This window comes from Nematostella vectensis, chromosome 12, assembly GCF_932526225.1.
Source record: "Nematostella vectensis chromosome 12, jaNemVect1.1, whole genome shotgun sequence".
In the NCBI taxonomy this organism is placed as follows: Eukaryota; Metazoa; Cnidaria; class Anthozoa; order Actiniaria; family Edwardsiidae; genus Nematostella; species Nematostella vectensis.
In genome coordinates, this window is record NC_064045.1 from 8,000,138 (window position 1) to 8,014,895 (window position 14,758).

The 14,758-nt window shown below is 42.0% G+C and overlaps 2 protein-coding genes and 1 long non-coding RNA gene across 3 annotated transcripts in view; all 3 read right to left on the reverse strand.

Annotated features, from left to right (window-relative positions):
- The window catches only part of LOC125557545, a 6,048-nt gene extending 566 nt beyond the window's left edge, over positions 1-5,482 (reverse strand). Inside the window, exons 1-4 of the mRNA XM_048720217.1 lie at positions 5,449-5,482; positions 817-918; positions 626-743; positions 1-275 (exon numbers count right to left, since the gene is read on the reverse strand). The exon at positions 1-275 is cut by the window's left edge and continues 566 nt beyond it. Of these exons, the coding sequence (XP_048576174.1) occupies positions 41-275; positions 626-743; positions 817-918; positions 5,449-5,482 (489 nt within the window). The 3' untranslated portion in view covers positions 1-40. The remainder of the gene's footprint in view (positions 276-625; positions 744-816; positions 919-5,448) is intronic.
- Positions 5,483-5,490: 8 nt separating this feature from the next.
- LOC116616582 lies at positions 5,491-9,881 on the reverse strand. The gene is made up of 5 exons (XR_007305321.1): positions 9,650-9,881; positions 9,163-9,541; positions 5,989-8,646; positions 5,818-5,919; positions 5,491-5,744 (listed from the first exon to the last, which is right to left on the reverse strand). It is a non-coding gene; the product is annotated as an uncharacterized LOC116616582 (long non-coding RNA).
- Positions 9,882-10,018: 137 nt separating this feature from the next.
- Positions 10,019-14,303, reverse strand: LOC5509576. The gene is made up of 4 exons (XM_048720286.1): positions 12,552-14,303; positions 12,028-12,263; positions 11,142-11,277; positions 10,019-10,547 (listed from the first exon to the last, which is right to left on the reverse strand). Exons 1-4 carry the CDS (start codon positions 12,696-12,698, stop codon positions 10,209-10,211), a joined length of 858 nt encoding a protein of 285 aa, XP_048576243.1. The 5' UTR covers positions 12,699-14,303; the 3' UTR covers positions 10,019-10,208.
- Between the last annotated feature and the right edge of the window lie 455 nt (positions 14,304-14,758).

Below are 14,758 nucleotides of genomic sequence, written 5' to 3' on the forward strand. Positions count from 1 at the left end.
GTCAGCATCTCTGTACCGCTGCAAGAGACCGGCTGCCATGTCAGCAAGGCCTTCCCCCTTGTAGTCTGATGGAGCGAAATGACGAGGTGATTTCGGCTTTCAAAACCACACTTCTGAGATTGTGGTTGCATCTTTCTTCGTGGTACTTAAGCACCACTTTCCACAGTTTATGTGGCACCCACAGCAAAAGGGGCTGGACAAAGTAGTAGTCAGGGTTTGGGGGCTGACTGCTAATGAACTGGGGCTGAGGGGGGTAACACCATAGTTTGTCAGCCCTAATAAAAAAAAGACATTAGAAACAATGATATTGAAGGTTTTTTAGCCCTGGTTTAGTGAAGGTGACGGGGTCTGTTTGGGAGATTGGCTCGACTACTCCTAAAAAAATAGAATAAAGGTTGTTAATATTTTGTAGCACGACTAGTTTATTCTATCATTTATAAATACCTTTCTGTTCTTCCCCCCCCCCTCTCCCTATCTTCATCTACTTCCTTTGGATTTTTATAGCATGAAATAAATAATAAAGCGTAATTACCGATATGACATGAGATTCACAACAGTATTGTATTGATTTGTACTATAATTTAAAATGGTAAAATGATCCCCATAACAAGCCATAGATGAACACCTTGTGAAATCTAGCTCGGCTTTTCCACTGCTGGCGTTGACTTTGAAGAGGGATCGAGCAATCCACTTGTGGTCTTCTTTAGGGAGAGTCTGACGCCAGCCATCAGAGAGGAGGAATTCTGCAAATAATAGTAATGAAAGCAATGTGAACAAATCAAATGTTAATATTATCATTGCATATGTGTGTCATACCTGTATTATCTTCAGCTGTGCTTGGGGCCATAGAAGTACCAGGTGCTGGCCCTGGTTTAGTGAAGGTGACGGGGTCTGTTTGGGAGATTGGCTCGACTACTCCTAAAAAAATAGAATAAAGGTTGTTAATATTTTGTAGCACGACTAGTTTATTCTATCATTTATAAATAGCTTTCTGTTCTTTTCCCCCCTCTCCCTATCTTCATCTTCTTCCTTTGGATCTTTATAGCATGAAATAAATAATAAAGCGTAATTACCGATATGACATGAGATTCACAACAGTATTGTATTGGTTTGTACTATAATTTAAAATGGTAAAATGATCCTAGGTAAATGTTTAAAAACTAGTCTATTTACAAAAGTGTTGATAAGTCTGAGTGTTACCCCACCATTTCTTGGTGTTGTGCATGCTGCTTATTTTGTCACTTTTTTAAGCATCACATTGTTAAATTGGTACCTTTTTGGGTCTTATCTTGTTAAATATCTGCTGTTTATTTTGTATGAAATAGAAAAATGGCAAAAAATCTATTAATAGGTTTACCATTTTAGCACGCTCAGTGGTTTTGTCCATACAAGTAAATTAGAGATTTTAGTATTTGAAATAAATTAGAACCATGACTTCATGACTTTATTCATATTATCAACGATCAATATAGTACATAAAACATAATACTCACCCTTTTTTGTCAGCAATATATTCAACTTAGTGTTTGGGTGGCATGCCTCACTGAAGTGGTATCTTCATCTTCAACAACCGGCTTTTTGTTGTTAGAGATCTCTTCCAACACAGACATTGGTTTTGCAGTAGCTGATGTTTAAAACCATCTCTTTGTTTTACCATACAAGGGCTTGGCAATACAATCCCTTGCCGGTTTCTTTATTTTCATCAGGCTCATCATTGTTTGGATGGAGGATTTTGACTAATGATTATTTTTGTTTAATATGGGGTTCCCACTTAAGTAATATCTCTTGCCAAATTTTTCACATATATGAAGACCCACTACGAGCCCTCCACAGCACAGCTTCACATTGTTTACAATCCCACCTATAACAAACTATCGTCCGTTTCCAGTTATCTCATTCCCTCCCTGGAAGCTTCCTGTCCTTGTGCCGCTTTACCCTGATTTTTTATTATTATATCCTTTTATTTTATTATGTCCTTATTACATACCTCTTCTAAGGCTGTATAGCCTTACTATGGAGCAGCTGCCCAGCCCTCCTTGGGATTAGCTCTAGGGGTAATCTTGAGTTTTTGCAGTAGCTGATGCTCAAAATCCTCTCTTTTTCTTCAACTCTAGACATTTATATTGTAACAAATCCCCTAAATGAGCTGTAAGCTCTTGGGATAATTGTTTAAATATTGTTTAAATAAAAAAATATATTAAATTTGGGCTGTTATAAGAAGCTGTGGAGGCAAACTCAAAGGAAACCTTTCTTTTTAAGCACAAATTTTCACTGTATTTACCGGCTGATCCAGAAGCTCCACCCGTAAAGGCTGTCTTGGCTCCAGGGGGAGCAGGCTAGATGGGTCAGTCTGACTCTGCTCATACTGATCAAGTGCCTCGACTAGATCAGCATCATCAGACTGCACCTCTGCTTGCTCACACCCCCTCGCGTACTGGAGAAACACATCTAGTGAGCTCCCAGGTTGTCCGACAGGCAGCTGGGATATCTGCTTTGGTGACTTGGACGCCAGGACAGCCCTCCTAGTCATCTGCCCAAATGGGCCGAACCCAACTGGCTCCGCCCCAAGATCAACTCTCCCTAATTCATAGTTGATGCGATCTTGAATGGAATACACAAGGGGTGGGAAGAAGTGAGCATATCTATAAGAGTAAGTTTAAGCATTAAAATAAAAATTACACAATGTTTTAAATTTCACGGGCACATCATGCAGCATAAATATTCAAAGAAAAAAATAATAATATTCAATATACCGTCTCAGGGCCTCCTTGTTGTCCCACTGGCTGTCCCCTTGTGGATGCTTAATTGCCCTCTTGGTCTCGTGGCTGGCCAGCACCATGACTGCCCAGCCGCAGTCATTACTGAGCAGCCAGATGAACGTTTTTCCGCGGTAGATGCCAAACTGGAGTGAGCACTTGCACAGCACCCACTCAGTATTGCTGGCATCTCCCGCGGCCTCACGCACTCTGGCTCTTGCCTCATTCTCAACCTAAAAGCACAATTTAAAGGAATTGTTATTCAACAGACAATGACAATAATGCGAATAACTGCAAGAATGCTGATAAAATTGTCAAAAGTAAATTATAACTACCTCCTCTTTACTCAGCTTTGGGCCAAATTTGTTTGTTTTTTTTTTTTTTTTTTTTGACCAATTGAGCCACATCCTTGGCCCTAGGTGTAGCGGCAAACTCCAGCCCCCCATTCGGACGGAACCTGAAGGTCGTTTCGGCATAAACACGCAACTGGCGGTAGCTCTAATTCGCTATATATTTCGCTAAATATTACCTTTTCCTTCAGTCTGCGGATATTTTGCTGTTGAAGCTTTATCTCCGAAAGTGCATTGACTTTTTCCTCGCATAATTCTTCAAGAATTGCCCTCTTCTTCTTTGCGTATGTGCCAATAGGCACATTGTACGGGGATCACTAAGATACTGATCCTTCTCATAAAGTGCCAGATGTCAAGGCGGACAACCATCTCATCCCAGAGTGAGAACATCTCCTTGGTCTATTAGTTCTGGCCACAGCAGTCACGGTCTACATACATCACCTTGGGGGGAGGCTCGTTTGCTTCAGAGTACCTTAACAAAATTGAAAAAATAAAGTTTTAGCTTTGAATAAATATAAAAAATGTGTGTTTTCTATAATAAGCTACCTCCTCATCAGCCCATTGGCCATCTGCTAAAGTCCTTGTCCCTCGGTTGCTGTCATAACACTCATAAGGACCTGAAATGAACAAAAGAAATGATCCTACATGAGATCAAATTCAAAGCCTAGCTTTTACGTTCTAGCCATCACTCACATGCCCATTCTCATTTCCAATATTTGTACACCAGGCTGCAGTTCCTGCGCTATGTCCTGAAAGCTTCTTTACAATCTTCTTCGTAGAATCCATCTTGAGGATGGTTCTAAAAGTTGAAGTGATGGACGCTTTGATCTGGTCCATCCGGTTCATAATATCGAGGGCATAAACTGAGAGAAGCCATCTGTACTTAGGGGGCGGGTTGAATGTGGGTGGTTCCTCGTAATTGGGTCTGCTGACAAGGTGTCTCTCGGCGGCTCTGTTATAGTGAGCACACTATGTCAAGTACTGAAAGAATAAACATTTCAAGGTCAAAATGCACATTCTCTGTTGAAAGAAAAGGTACAAATACATACATGGATGGTCTTCTGTAGCCATTTCTCACTGTGCTGTTGTGTCAGCTTCTTCTGCAGCATGCTGGAGCTGTTCCCAAGTCCTCGATTTCTCAGCATTCGAACGACACGCACATCGCAGGCATACTTGTAGGTCAGGATCACTGGGAACTGGAGTTTGTGGCCGGGATCTAGCTGACTCACAATGGCAGGGCTCCAACTGATTACCTGTAAGAAAAAGAAAAACAGTCATCAAAAGCAAGAGGAATAGGGTAGAAAAACTGGTAAAAATAATCCAACCTTCTTCTTGCACTGTCCACATTCCAGATATTCAGCTGCCAGATTGTAGTTGCCGTCAATGTCCACAACCTGGCGAGTCTTCTGGTACAAACCCGCACTGGTGAGATTGCGGTTGCTTCCTGCTTGGGAGCACTTCAGCACCACTTTCCACAGTTTACGTGGCATCCACAGCAAAAGGGGCTGGGCAAAGTAGTAGTCAGGATTTGGGAGCTGACTGTTAATGAGCTGGGGCTGAGGGGGCTATCACCATAGTTTGCCAAAAGACAATAGAAACAGTGAAACGGCTAAGGCTCCAGACTCCACGCATCTCCAGCTCTGACTTCTTGGCATCTTCGAGGGCTTTGAGGTAGTGTTGATCCCACTCAAAAATGCAGGCGGATAGTCGAGACATGAACGCAGGATACAGGGCATGAGACTTGGTTGTACAGCCTGATGCAAAACTCCTCATGAAGTGAAGTGCCAGAAATCGATCAGAATGATGAGGTCATCCCAGCTGCCGAAGAGCTCTTTGGTGTGGCAGGTCTTGCAGCCACAGCATTCTCGGTCGACGTAAAGTGCCCTTGGTGGTATTAAGTCAGCATCTCTGTACCGCTGCAAGAGACCGGCTGCCATGTCAGCAAGGCCTTCCCCCTTGTAGTTTGATGGAGCGAAATGACGAGGTGATTTCGGCTTTCAGAACCACACTTCTGAAATTGTGGTTGCATCTTTCTTCGTGGTACTTAAGCACCACTTTCCACAGTTTACGTGGCACCCACAGCAAAAGGGGCTGGACAAAGTAGTAGTCAGGGTTTGGGGGCTGACTGCTAATGCGCTGGGGCTGTGGGGGGTAACACCATAATTTGTCAGCCCTAATAAAAAAAAGACATTAGAAACAGTGATAGTGAAGGTTTTTTAGCCCTGGTTTAGTGAAGGTGACGGGGTCTGTTTGGGAGATTGGCTCGACTACTCCTAAAAAAATAGAATAAAGGTTGTTAATATTTTGTAGCACGACTAGTTTATTCTATCATTTATAAATACCTTTCTGTTCTTCCCCCCCTCTCCCTATCTTCATCTTCTTCCTTTGGATCTTTATAGCATGAAATAAATAATAAAGCGTAATTACCGATATGACATGAGATTCACAACAGTATTGTATTGGTTTGTACTATAATTTAAAATGGTAAAATGATCCCCATAACAAGCCATAGATGAACACCTTGTGAAATCTAGCTCGGCTTTTCCACTGCTGGCGTTGACTTTGAAGAGGGATCGAGCAATCCACTTGTGGTCTTCTTTAGGGAGAGTCTGACGCCAGCCATCAGAGAGGAGGAATTCTGCAAATAATTGTAATGAAAGCAATGTGATCAAATCAAATGTTAATATTATCATTGCATATGTGTGTCGTACCTGTATTATCTTCAGCTGTGCTTGGGGCCATACAAGTACCAGGTGTTGGCCCTGGTTTAGTGAAGGTGACGGGGTCTGTTTGGGAGATTGGCTCGACTACTCCTAAAAAAATAGAATAAAGGTTGTTAATATTTTGTAGCACGACTAGTTTATTCTATCATTTATAAATACCTTTCTGTTCTTTTCCCCCCTTTCCCTATCTTCATCTTCTTCCTTTGGATCTTTATAGCATGAAATAAATAATAAAGCGTAATTACCGATATGACATGAGATTCACAACAGTATTGTATTGGTTTGTACTATAATTTAAAATGGTAAAATGATCCTAGGTAAATGTTTAAAAACTAGTCTATTTACAAAAGTGTTGATAAGTCTGAGTGTTACCCCTCCATTTCTTGGTGTTGTGCATGCTGCTTATTTTGTCACTTTTTTAAGCATCACATTGTTAAATTGGTACCTTTTTGGGGTCTTATCTTGTTAAATATCTGCTGTTTATTTTGTATGAAATAGAAAAATGGCAAAAAATCTATTAATAGGTTTACCATTTTAGCACGCTCAGTGGTTTTGTCCATACAAGTAAATTAGAGATTTTAGTATTTGAAATAAATTAGAACCATGACCTCATGACTTTATTCATATTATCAACGATCAATATAGTACATAAAACATAATACTCACCCCTTTTTATCAGCAATAGATTCATCTTAGTGTTTGGGTGGCATGCCTCACTGAAGTGGTATCTTCATCTTCAACCGTCTTTTTGTTGTTAGAGATCTCTTCCAACACAGACATTGGTTTTGCAGTAGCTGATGTTTTAAACCATCTCTTTGTTTTACCATACAAGGGCTTGGCAATACAATCCGTTACCGGTTCCTTTATTTTCATCAGGCTCATCATGGTTTGGATGGAGGATTTTGTCTAATGATTAGTTTTGTTAAATATGGGGTTCCCACTTAAGTAATATCTCTTGCCAAATTTTTCACATATATGAAGACCCACTGCGAGCCCTCCACAGCACAGCTTCACATTGTTTACAATCCCACCTATAACAAACAATCGTCCGTTTCCAGTTCTCTCATTCCCTCCCTGGAAGCTTCCTGTCCTTGTGCCGCTTTACCCTGATTTTTGTTTTTATTATATCCTTTTATTTTATTATGTCCTTATTACATACCTCTTCTAACTAAATTAGGCTGTATAGCCTTACTATAGAGCAGCTGCCCAACCCTCCTTGGGATTAACTCTAAGGGTAATCTTGAATTGCGCATGACGGCTACACATGCAGCTCCTAGTTCAGATTTGGAAGCACTGGTAGGTTTGTTTGCTCCGCCCTTTGACTTGCTCTCTCTCTCAGTAGCCTTTCATGCCGACCGCCTCTTTTCCTTCGAGGAAGAACAGTAGGTATGTTTTGAAGGCGTTTTTGTTCTGAGAGATGGCACTGGTGTTTGTTGTCTCCAGGCGGGCATTATCAACTAACCAGGCAGCATATCCTTAACTGTTTTCTACCAGCCACTTGAAGGTCTGTCCTCTAAACTTCCCAAACTTTAGCTGGTAGAAACCTATAGTGAAGCAGCTGTGCAGCTTTCCTTACGATTCACTTTGTGGGTAATCATGAGTTCCACATGCAGGCCAAGTTAGATTTGGAAGCTTATTGCACATATATTATTTTGGTTCAAAAATTTTCATAGTGAATTTTATCAGTCTTTGTACGAAAAGGAAACTGGAATCTTACCGTCTGATGGCTGCGGCATATGGTGTTGTTGATGGGAGCTTCTGAAAGATTCAGAGTTGCTGTTCAATTATCTAGTTTGAAATTTGAAAATGATATAAGGTTTAAAAAAATATCATAAATTGTTATTTTACTTTGAGGCACTCCTCGACCGAGGGTGGACTTTGTTATACACCACAGTTGGGGCATGGAGGCAGCTGCGCAGACTGTACCACTGTAAAGCTGTGTAGGACCGGGATGCTGGGTTGGTGCTGGTAACAAGGCCTTGGCAGATGAAAGCTGGGCGCCAGCTGCTTCCTCAGCTACAATAGGTTCAAGACATTGCTCCAACACCTTTTTATCTACTTTGTCCTGTTGTTCCACCAACCGAGAAGGGTTGTCTGGTTGAGCTCGTAGTGTTGGATGTTTGTAGTCGTAATGAGCCGTTTGTGGAGGATTACTGGATATTTCCGGATATTTTGGTATTTATCCAGGATTACCTTTCACGTTGACACTATGCGAATGTTGCTGCCCTTTTTAGGTGTAGTGAAGGCAGCTTCAAGGCGTACGCAGAGGGCTTAGACCAGGGGGCTTGCATCCACAGATATGGCTGGATCAGAGTTTCCCAAACCATAACCCTCTTCAGGCTGGTGATTCCCGGTGCTACAGTCTGCTTGTTAGCCTTGGATCGCTGGAATCGGCCAGTGTAGTCCTTGTTTGCCCTGTACCGAGGAGGGTAGAGAACTCGGCTCTTCTGGAAGGAGGGAGGAAGCTTCTTCCATCGGACCGACAACATCTTCATCATCGCCACCATCAGATCCCGCCTGCGAAGGAGAAGGTGGGCTGTCTTGGTTCAGAGTACGTGGGCTGCCAGAAGTACTTGCAGAGATAGTACCTGATGGGCCAGGGGAGCGTCGCAGAGGGGAAGAGGAGGAAACAGTGGACGCTGGAACTTCTGAGACTGAAGGGGCAGTAGCTAAGGCACAAGGTGCTAGCAGGGTAGGCACGGTTGGGTCTTTGTCCATCTCGAGGAAGCCTTCGTCATCCATGTCGTCTTCTTCCTCAGCAGTCAGGTCATCAGGCTGTTCGGGGTCTAAGTTCACTGTTCCCCACGGCTTCCCCGTCTGCGCGTAGAGATATGCTTGTACGGTAAGCGTTGATGGGTTGTGTTTTCACTGGGATTCTATTTTCTTACAAGAATGCAAGCAATACAATCCATTCCCAAATTGGGTTGATACTTCATTGGGTTGATGCTGCATTTCCAGGAACTCCTGACCTTAGCCAGTTCATTCCCATATTGGGTTTCAACTTATCAACTTATCAACTATTGGACTTATCAACATAAGCACCAAACCAAAGTATTAAGTATAAAAAAGTATTGTTAACGGTTTTTTTAGAGGTCTCTTCCAATACAGCCAAGAGTTTTTGCAGTAGCTGATGCTCAAAATCCTCTCTTTTTCTTCAACTCGTAGACATTTATATTGTAACAAATCCCCTAAATGAGCTGTAAGCTCTTGGGATAATTGTTTAAATATTGTTTAAATAAAAAAAATATATTAAATTTGGGCTGTTATAAGAAGCTGTGGAGGCAAACTCAAAGAAAACCTTTCTTTTTAAGCACAAATTTTCACTGTATTTACCGGCTGATCCAGAAGCTCCACCCGTGAAGGTTGTCTTGGCTCCAGGGGGGGGGCAGGCTAGATGGGGCAGTCTGACTGCTCATACTGATCAAGTGCCTCGACTAGATCAGCATCATCAGACTGCACCTCTGCTTGCTCACACCCCCTCGCGTACTTTAGAAACACATCTAGTGAGCTCCCAGGTTGTCGGACAGGCAGCTGGGATACCTGCTGGAGCCACCGGATGTGCTCTGGTGACTTGGATGCCAGGACAGCCCTCCTTGTCATCTGCCCAAATGGGCCGAACCCAACTGGCTCCGCCCCAAGATCGACTCTCCCTAACTCATGATCGATTCGATTTTGAATGGCATCCACAAGGGGTGGGAAGAAGTGAGCATATCTATAAGAGTAAGTTTAAGTATTAAAATAAAAATTACACAATGTTTATGTTTCAAATTTTACATCATGCAGCATAAATATTCAAAAAATATATATATATTCAATATACCGTCTCAGGGCCTCCTTGTTGTCCCACTGGCTGTCCCCTTGTGGATGCTTAATTGCCCTCTTGGTCTCGTGGCTGGCCAGCACCATGACTGCCCAGCCCCAGTCATTACTGAGCAGCCAGATGAACGTTTTGCCGCGGTTGATGCCAAACTGGAGTGAGCACTTGCTCAGCACCCACTCAGTATTGCTGGCATCTCCCGCGGCCTCACGCACTCTGGCTCTTGCCTCATTCTCAACCTAAAAGCACAATTTAAAGGAATTGTTATTCAACAGACAATGACAGTAATGCGAATAACTGCAAGAATGCTGATAAAATTGTCAAAAGTAAATTATAACTACCTCCTCTTTACTCAGCTTTGGGCCAAATTTGTTTTCTTTTTTTTTTTATTTTTTGACCAATTGGGCCACATCCTTGGCCCTAGGTGTAGCGGCAAACTCCAGCCCCCCATTAGGGCGGAACTTGAAGGTCGTTTCGGCATAAACACGCAACTGGCGGTAGCTCTAATTCGCTATAAATATTACCTTTTCCTTCAGTCTGCGGATATTTTGCTGTTGAAGCTTTATCTCCGAAAGTGCATTGACTTTTTCCTCGCATAATTCTTCAAGAATTGCCCTCTTCTTTTTTGCATATGTGCCGATAGGAAAATTATTGTTTTGCTTCCGAGGCATTGTACGGGGATCACTAAGATACAGATCCTTCTCATAAAGTGCCAGATGTCAAGGCGGACAACCATCTCATCCCAGAGTGAGAACATCTCCTTGGTCTTGGTCTCTAGCAGCCATCTAAAAGTTTGGCCATGATAGTGTCCGAACTGGACTTCGTACTCCCCTTTCACATCGATCTCATCATTCACGTCACCATTCCTCCTGTTTACTGCTTCTATGGCCTCTTTTCTAACCTAAAATGACAGTAAATTCATCCTCTGTTACTTAAAAATGTTGAAAACAAAATATTATCATTATAAACTTTCAAAGTGCATGAAATTTAGCTGTATAATTTCTCTGCAAATGCTCAAACAAAGTTATTCGGTAGTGAACTGCCGTATAATAGACTGTTGACAATGGTTAAGCGATCTTAGATCTATAATAATAGTGTTTTGCAAGTCGCATGCGACCACAATTAGAGGTTAATAAAAACATAAACAATACAAGTCTTCTTCACAAAGAACGCTCAAAAGGCGTGATGAGACAGAAAACAATGCACTTATTCAATGCTATACCCTTTTATAAGACTATAAAGAGTAAATAATTCGAAAGTAATGAATGAGAGAAGATTTTGAAGAGGTTTTAATAGGCCCTTGACCGGGGTCATTCCATCGCTCGAGGCAATAGAACTCGAACAAAGTGATCGCTCGGTTCGCACTTTAGAACATTGAATTCGAAGCAAATCACGTAGCTCTATCATCACGTAGTAACACAGTATAGCAGCTTAGCAGAATTAATAAAGAATAGCTTGAGGATAAAGCAGCGATTACAGAGTATAAATATTATACCTCGTGGGGATGTTTACCACTCGTAGGTTTTGCGGCGTCCTTGTTCCTCTGCTTGTCTTTTGCTGCGGCCCTTATCTGTTGTAGAATTACTTCTCCTCTGTCGTTTCGTCTAAACCTTGGCTTCGGAGGCATGATCCTGTAAGAATAAAAGACAAATAACAAGGGAAACAAGCAAAAACGAGCGGGAAAACTGCCAACGATCAAGTGGAAAAAATTCTTAAAAAGTCTTAAAACTAAGGCGCTAGAGTGAATTTTCCACTCGAATTCACAGTGAAGTTAGATCAATACAATTGTAATAAGTATAGGTATTCGCTATGGTATTCGGGAAAGGATGAAACGATATTTTTGGGAGTTTTTCAGCTCACGGTTTCCCTTCGCTTTGGCCGCAATTACCGAAAGAAAGTCGCACGTCGCCTTGTAACGCTATAGCTCCAAACGAAAGGACAGGATTGGTCAACGCTCTCCAAACGAAAGGACAGGATTGGTCAACGCTCTCCAAACGAAAGGAGAGGATTGGTCAACGCTCTCCAAACGAAAGGAGAGGATTGGTCAATGCTCTCCAAACGAAAGGACAGGATTGGTCAACGCTCTCCAAACGAAAGAACAGGATTGGTCAACGCTCTCCAAACGAAAGGACAGGATTGGTCAACGCTCTCCAAACGAAAGGACACGATTGGTCAATGCCCTCCAAACGAAAGGAGGGGAATGGTCCGATTACCAGAGAACATCAAATCTTCTCTGTTTCCACAGGGTATTTAAACAAATCTGAAAAAATAAAGTTTTAGCTTTGAATAAATATAAAGAATGTGTGTTTTCTTTATAACAAAGCTACCTCCTCATTAGCCCATTGGCCATCTGCTGAAAAAAATAATAATATTCAATATACCGTCTCAAGGCCTCCTTGTTGTCCCACTGGCTGTCCCCTTGTGGATGCTTAATTGCCCTCTTGGTCTTGTGGCTGGCCAGCACCATGACTGCCCAGCCCCAGTCATTACTGAGCAGCCAGATGAACGTTTTGCCGCGGTAGATGCCAAACTGGAGTGAGCACTTGCTCAGCACCCACTCAGTATTGCTGGCATCTCCCGCGGCCTCACGCACTCTGGCTCTTGCCTCATTCTCAACCTAAAAGCACAATTTAAAGGAATTGTTATTCAACAGACAATGACAGTAATGCGAATAACTGCAAGAATGCTGATAAAATTGTCAAAAGTAAATTATAACTACCTCCTCTTTACTCAGCTTTGGGCCAAATTTGTTTTCTTTCTTTTTTTTTTTTTTTTTGACCAATTGGGCCACATCCTTGGCCCTAGGTGTAGCGGCAAACTCCAGCCCCCCATTCGGGCGGAACTTGAAGGTCGTTTCGGCATAAACACGCAACTGGCGGTAGCTCTAATTCGCTATAAATATTACCTTTTCCTTCAGTCTGCGGATATTTTGCTGTTGAAGCTTTATCTCCGAAAGTGCATTGACTTTTTCCTCGCATAATTCTTCAAGAATTGCCCTCTTCTTCTTTGCATATGTGCCGATAGGAAAATTATTGTTTTGCTTCCGAGGCATTGTACGGGGATCACTAAGATACAGATCCTTCTCATAAAGTGCCAGATGTCAAGGCGGACAACCATCTCATCCCAGAGTGAGAACATCTCCTTGGTCTTGGTCTCTAGCAGCCATCTAAAAGTTTGGCCATGATAGTGTCCGAACTGGACTTCGTACTCCCCTTTCACATCGATCTCATCATTCACGTCACCATTCCTCCTGTTTACTGCTTCTATGGCCTCTTTTCTAACCTAAAATGACAGTAAATTCATCCTCTGTTACTTAAAAATGTTGAAAACAAAATATTATCATTATAAACTTTCAAAGTGCATGAAATTTAGCTGTATAATTTCTCTGCAAATGCTCAAACAAAGTTATTCGGTAGTGAACTGCCGTATAATAGACTGTTGACAATGGTTAAGCGATCTTAGATCTATAATAATAGTGTTTTGCAAGTCGCATGCGACCACAATTAGAGGTTAATAAAAACATAAACAATACAAGTCTTCTTCACAAAGAACGCTCAAAAGGCGTGACGAGACAGAAAACAATGCACTTATTCAATGCTATACCCTTTTATAAGACTATAAAGAGTAAATAATTCGAAAGTAATGAATGAGAGAAGATTTTGAAGAGGTTTTAATAGGCCCTTGACCGGGGTCATTCCATCGCTCGAGGCAATAGAACTCGAACAAAGTGATCGCTCGGTTCGCACTTTAGAACACTGAATTCGAAGCAAATCACGTAGCTCTATCATCACGTAGTAACACAGTATAGGCTTAGCAGAATTAATAAAGAATAGCTTGAGGATAAAGCAGCGATTACAGAGTATAAATATTATACCTTGTGGGGATGTTTACCACTCGTAGGTTTTGCGGCGTCCTTGTTCCTCTGCTTGTCTTTTGCTGCGGCCCTTATCTGTTGTAGAATTACTTCTCCTTTGTCGTTTCGTCTAAACCTTGGCTTTGGAGGCATGATCCTGTAAGAATAAAAGACAAATAACAAGGGAAACAAGCAAAGACGAGCGGGAAAACTGCCAACGATCAAGTGGAAAAATTCTTAAAAAGTCTTAAAACTAAGGCGCTAGAGTGAATTTTCCACTCGAATTCACAGTAAAGTTAGATCAATACAATTGTAATAAGTATAGGTATTCGCTATGGTATTCGGGAAAGGATGAAACGATATTTTCGGGAGTTTTTCAGCTCACGGTTTCCCTTCGCTTTGGCCGCAATTACCGAAAGGAAGTCGCACGTCGCCTTGTAACGCTATAGCTCCAAACGAAAGGACAGGATTGGTCAACGCTCTCCAAACGAAAGGACAGGATTGGTCAACGCTCTCCAAACGAAAGGACAGGATTGGTCAACGCTCTCCAAACGAAAGGACAGGATTGGTCAACGCTCTCCAAACGAAAGGACAGGATTGGTCAACGCTCTCCAAACGAAAGGACACGATTGGTCAATGCCCTCCAAACGAAAGGAGGGGAATGGTCCGATTACCAGAGAACATCAAATCTTCTCTGTTTCTACAGGGTATTTTAACAAAATTGAAAAAATAAAGTTTTAGCTTTGAATAAATATAAAGAATGTGTGTTTTCTATATAATAAGCTACCTCCTCATTAGCCCATTGGCCATCTGCTGAAAAAAATAATAATATTCAATATACCGTCTCAGGGCCTCCTTGTTGTCCCACTGGCTGTCCCCTTGTGGATGCTTAATTGCCCTCTTGGTCTCGTGGCTGGCCAGCACCATGACTGCCCAGCCGCAGTCATTACTGAGCAGCCAGATGAACGTTTTGCCGCGGTAGATGCCAAACTGGAGTGAGCACTTGCTCAGCACCCACTCAGTATTGCTGGCATCTCCCGCGGCCTCACGTTCTCTGGCTCTTGCCTCATTCTCAACCTAAAAGCACAATTTAAAGGAATTGTTATTCAACAGACAATGACATTAATGCGAATAACTGCAAGAATGCTGATAAAATTGTCAAAAGTAAATTATAACTACCTCCTCTTTACTCAGCTTTGGGCCAAATTTGTTTTCTTTTTTTTTTTTTTTTGACCAATTGGGCCACATCCTTGGCCCTA

Bases quoted from the DNA above. Each gene is read 5' to 3' on its own strand.
- LOC5509576 (XM_048720286.1), bottom strand. From the start codon at position 12,698: ATGCCTCGGAAGCAAAACAATAATTTTCCTATCGGCACATATGCAAAG. The intron at 12,264-12,551 runs GTAATATTTATA...TTGTGCTTTTAG, and splicing joins TCCGCAGACTGAAGGAAAAG to GTTGAGAATGAGGCAAGAGC. The intron at 10,548-11,141 runs GTATAATATTTA...CTGTCATTTTAG, and splicing joins GTGGTAAACATCCCCACGAG to GTTAGAAAAGAGGCCATAGA.